Source organism: Vigna radiata, chromosome 7 (genome assembly GCF_000741045.1).
Source record: "Vigna radiata var. radiata cultivar VC1973A chromosome 7, Vradiata_ver6, whole genome shotgun sequence".
NCBI classification, from domain to species: Eukaryota; Viridiplantae; Streptophyta; class Magnoliopsida; order Fabales; family Fabaceae; genus Vigna; species Vigna radiata.
In genome coordinates this window covers 44,447,250-44,451,220 of record NC_028357.1, presented here as the reverse complement: position 1 = coordinate 44,451,220, position 3,971 = coordinate 44,447,250, and the positions used below count along the sequence as shown (strand labels likewise).

Below are 3,971 nucleotides of genomic sequence, written 5' to 3'. Positions count from 1 at the left end.
GGACTCTGTTTATTGTGCCACTTTGGCAATTGGCATTATTTACCTAACCTTTATGTATGCCACGCCATTCTTATTTATGCTCTTCACAAACACCTTCAATTATTTTTCACCACTCAACGTTTAGATCTACTCTACCATTATTCCATCAACAACTTTCAACTCAATTTTATCTTTCAAAATATATTTTACTCTTAAATTTTATACCCTTTAAAATACCTCTTCATCATAATCAAATTCATTTCTTTTATCAAAATTAAAATTTATACAATAGATTCATAGTTATATATACTGGGGTAAATGCAGCTGGTAAGAAAATAAAAATAAAAAACATAAACGATTCAGCGTCTTACATGGATCGAGTCATTGTTTTTCTACTAGAAGTTTCGTTTCTTGCTTTTTTCTATTCTCTTAAACGTGTCTAGGTGTATTTCACCTTTCGATCATCCCCAATCTCCGCGTATCCTAACCTTATCTTTGGTACCTATTATTCACGAACGTGGATGTGTCCCTCTTCATTAATTTGTCTATTTGTCGACTTGTATTTTTTTTTTTCCTTTTTCCATTTTCTTTTTAGTGTGTGATGGTGGCTAAAAGTCGCCCCGTTTTTTCAGTGCTTTTTAGGGTAGTATTTGAAGCAGTAATCATTCACACGTGTCTTGAAGAGAGATATGGTATGTATGGTAGAAATTGATTTCAAATTATCAATAACTCTTCAGGTTGAAATTATTGTTAAAAAGTTGATGTAAAAAAAAAATAAAAATACTTACATACATATTTTTATTGCCACGTAGGGATTAAAAGAATTATTCTATCTGATTATCATTTCTTCGATAACTTTTTAAATTCTTTGAACAATAATTCTCAAATACCCGTTTTCATATCTTTTATAATCATTCATTTAATAAACCATTTTCTTTTAAGGTAGTGAATAAGCGTTTAAATTCAGTACTTAATTTCTTACCATACCTGAGTTGTTTCCAGAGATATTTATAGAGATAAAAAAATATAGCCTGTGACATTACTAAATTAATTTCATATTTCCTTTTTTTTTATATTTGTGTTTTAATAATGATAATGTTAGAAAGAAGCGGTGTAGAAATTGAAGTTGGCTTGATATAAATAGATCCAACCCCCTGCTCTCCATATATGTAATAGAAGGTGGGAAAACATTCCAACTTTTGATTGTATCTGAAGAAAATGGGTAGTCTAGCAAGTCATCTTCCTCTATTTGTGATGGTAGGTCTGCAAGTTCATTACGCAGCACTTGCCATCTTCACAAGAGCAGCCCTGTTAGATGGGTTGAGTACAACGGTCTTTGTAGTGTACAGGCAAGGCATAGCCACCTTGGCTTTGGCCCCTATGTTTTTCTCTTCTAAGAGGTAATACTTAAACCACCTCTTCCTCTCTTTAGGTTACTCTCAAAAATTTTCATTAATCACACACATGCTTGTTTTCCATAACAGGAGACAATCGGCAAAAAGTTGTTTGGGATTTAGGAGCGTCTTTTTGATGTTCGTCACCGCTCTTGTTGGGTACGGTTTTTCAAAACCTCTTCTTACGTGCTCTGCTTTCTATACCAAAAAATAAAAAGGATTAGTAGACTTACCCCAAGATTTTTTATTTTTTATTTTCCTTGCAGAGTCACAGCAAATCAGAATGCATATTTCAGAGGTTTATATTATTCATCTTCTACTGCAGCTACAGCAATGAGTAATCTGATACCTGCTTTAACGTTTGTAATTGCAGCAATTGCGGGGTATTGGCTCTAAAAATATACGTGAACTCTAACTATATACACATAAAAAAAAAAGAAAAAAAGAGAAATAAGAGATTTAAATCAGAATTACTTAAACTAAAATACAATATAACCAATATAAAAGAGGAAAAATCATATATATAATTCTTTTGCTGATACGTGTGTTTTCTTAAAATGAATGGGTCAGATTTGAGAAACTTGAACTACGAAGCTTGAGAAGCATGGCGAAGATATTAGGGACAATTTTCTGTGTTAGTGGAGCCTTAACCATGGCCTTGGTCAAAGGACGTAAACTCTTACACACAGAGTTCCTTCCTTCTATACATCTCACTGGCAGTAATGAAGGTGACGATTGGCTGCTGGGTTGTCTATTGCTTTTAGCAAGCAGTGTTTTCTGGTCTTGTTGGATGATCCTGCAGGTAAATAGAAAACCATATATTACTGTAGATCTACTTTCTTCCTTTATTTTTTCCCACTTCCATTGATACACCCCTAGAGAAATGTTAACGAGTCTCAACTTAACACATGTTTATAATTCAGATTAATCTAAAATTACGTGTATTTAAAATCGTTAATACAAAAATTAGCACCAAAAACATAACTGAGCGACCAAATAATTAATATTGCCTCAAAGAAACATAGTACAAGTAAACTTTTGCTATAAAAAGAAGAATATTCTAGGATGATTCCTTTCTCCATCAGTGGAGATCTGACAAAACTTCGACTAACAATCAGGTACCAATCGCTTCGTCCTGCCCAGACCATTTATTATCAACCTTTTGGATGTGTCTCTTTTCAACAGTACAGTCAGCCCTATTTGCCCTACTCTCAGAGCCGGATCTTGAAGCGTGGATTTTGCATTCACCTTTACAGATTTCATGTTCTTTATACGCAGTAAGTTTCAGACCACTCAGTAAAAGTTCAACTAGTAATTATTTGTTGTGTAGTACAACAGTGGCACATCCGTGCCTAGTTGGAAAGTTGCATCACTATTGCTGGTATGTTATTATAATGATTGTGATTGTTATTCTATGAAATAGGGACTCGGAATAGCGGTTAGTTTCTTTATTCAATCCTGGTGCATCTCAGAAAGAGGTCCTCTATACTGTGCAATGTTCAACCCTTTAGCAACAGTAATCACTGCTTTCATAAGTGCAACATTCTTACAAGAAGAATTATACATCGGAAGGTAATACACTATTATTTTTCTTGTTCATGAAGAAATTAGCTCAAACAGTGTTCGTTGTATTATACATCAGTATATGAATGGTTTAATCATACGCTTGATTCTTTTTTCAGTTTGATAGGGGCTGTTGGAGTTATTGCTGGTTTGTATATTGTGCTTTGGGGTAAAGCCAAAGAGTTTGCTGAGATTAAACCAGCGGCACCACAATCAAACTTGCAAGATGATGAGATAAGTAGTAGGATAGATTTGGAACAACCCCTTCTATCAGATAAATCTGAACAAGTAACAGAGACAGATAGCAAGGTGTAGTAGCCATGATCACTGATCAATAGAAGTTTTGGTGAAATTTTGATCATTTCAGAATTCAAGAAACGGAAACATGAACAAGTTGCAGCCTAAACAAACTTGGCCTCATTTCTTTCACCAAAATTTCCAACGATGATAGTGCGAAAATAAATTCAGTTCATGGCCCCGATTAATGGTAATTGTGTAAAAGTGATAATATGTCTTAGGAGAAAATATGAATTATTTTTGGTTTCTTTCTTCAATGCCATCTTCCTTCCGATTTTGCTAGCCAAATTAGGGGTGTTTTGTTTTTCATTTTATTTTAGTACAAAGTTCTCCTCATGTGTTGTATTTCTATTTTCTTTATAGTGAACCTTGTATTTGTTTAAAATTCACAAATCTTCTGGCTTGGAATTTAAAGAAGATTTTTTAACATCATAGATAATATAATACATTCAATATATTAACAATATAACAGATAATTTTTATTATGATTGATTTTATTAATATTCTAGAAAGAAAATCATTTAATTAATTATGAGATTTGAAACGAATAAAAATCCCGTGGAAAGGAATGCACGAATAAGTAAAATTAATATAGGAAGAAAGAATTCAACACGAGTTCAAATTTCCTTATGGGTTGTTGGTGTCTATTTTCTTAAGTTTTTATATATTAAAAATAGTATATTTTAAGAAAAAAGGTAGAAAGACAATACTAAAAACTTAGAGAATTTTAATTTCTTT

General features: G+C 32.7%; 1 protein-coding gene across 1 annotated transcript; it reads left to right on the top strand.

Moving 5' to 3' along the window:
• Positions 1 to 1,136: 1,136 nt before the first annotated feature.
• LOC106769404 (WAT1-related protein At4g28040) lies at positions 1,137 to 3,641 on the top strand. The gene is made up of 7 exons (XM_014655011.2): positions 1,137 to 1,379; positions 1,464 to 1,532; positions 1,640 to 1,756; positions 1,944 to 2,175; positions 2,492 to 2,650; positions 2,797 to 2,945; positions 3,056 to 3,641. The coding sequence occupies exons 1-7, from the start codon at positions 1,198 to 1,200 to the stop codon at positions 3,249 to 3,251; spliced, it is 1,104 nt and encodes a 367-aa protein (XP_014510497.1). The 5' UTR covers positions 1,137 to 1,197; the 3' UTR covers positions 3,252 to 3,641.
• The last annotated feature ends 330 nt before the right edge of the window (positions 3,642 to 3,971 follow it).

Coding starts and splice junctions, on each gene's coding strand:
- LOC106769404 (XM_014655011.2), top strand. CDS start 1,198: ATGGGTAGTCTAGCAAGTCATCTTCCTCTATTTGTGATGGTAGGTCTG. Junction 1,757..1,943: donor GTAATTGCAGCAATTGCGGG/GTATTGGCTCTA, acceptor TGAATGGGTCAG/ATTTGAGAAACTTGAACTAC. Junction 2,176..2,491: donor CTTGTTGGATGATCCTGCAG/GTAAATAGAAAA, acceptor ACTAACAATCAG/GTACCAATCGCTTCGTCCTG.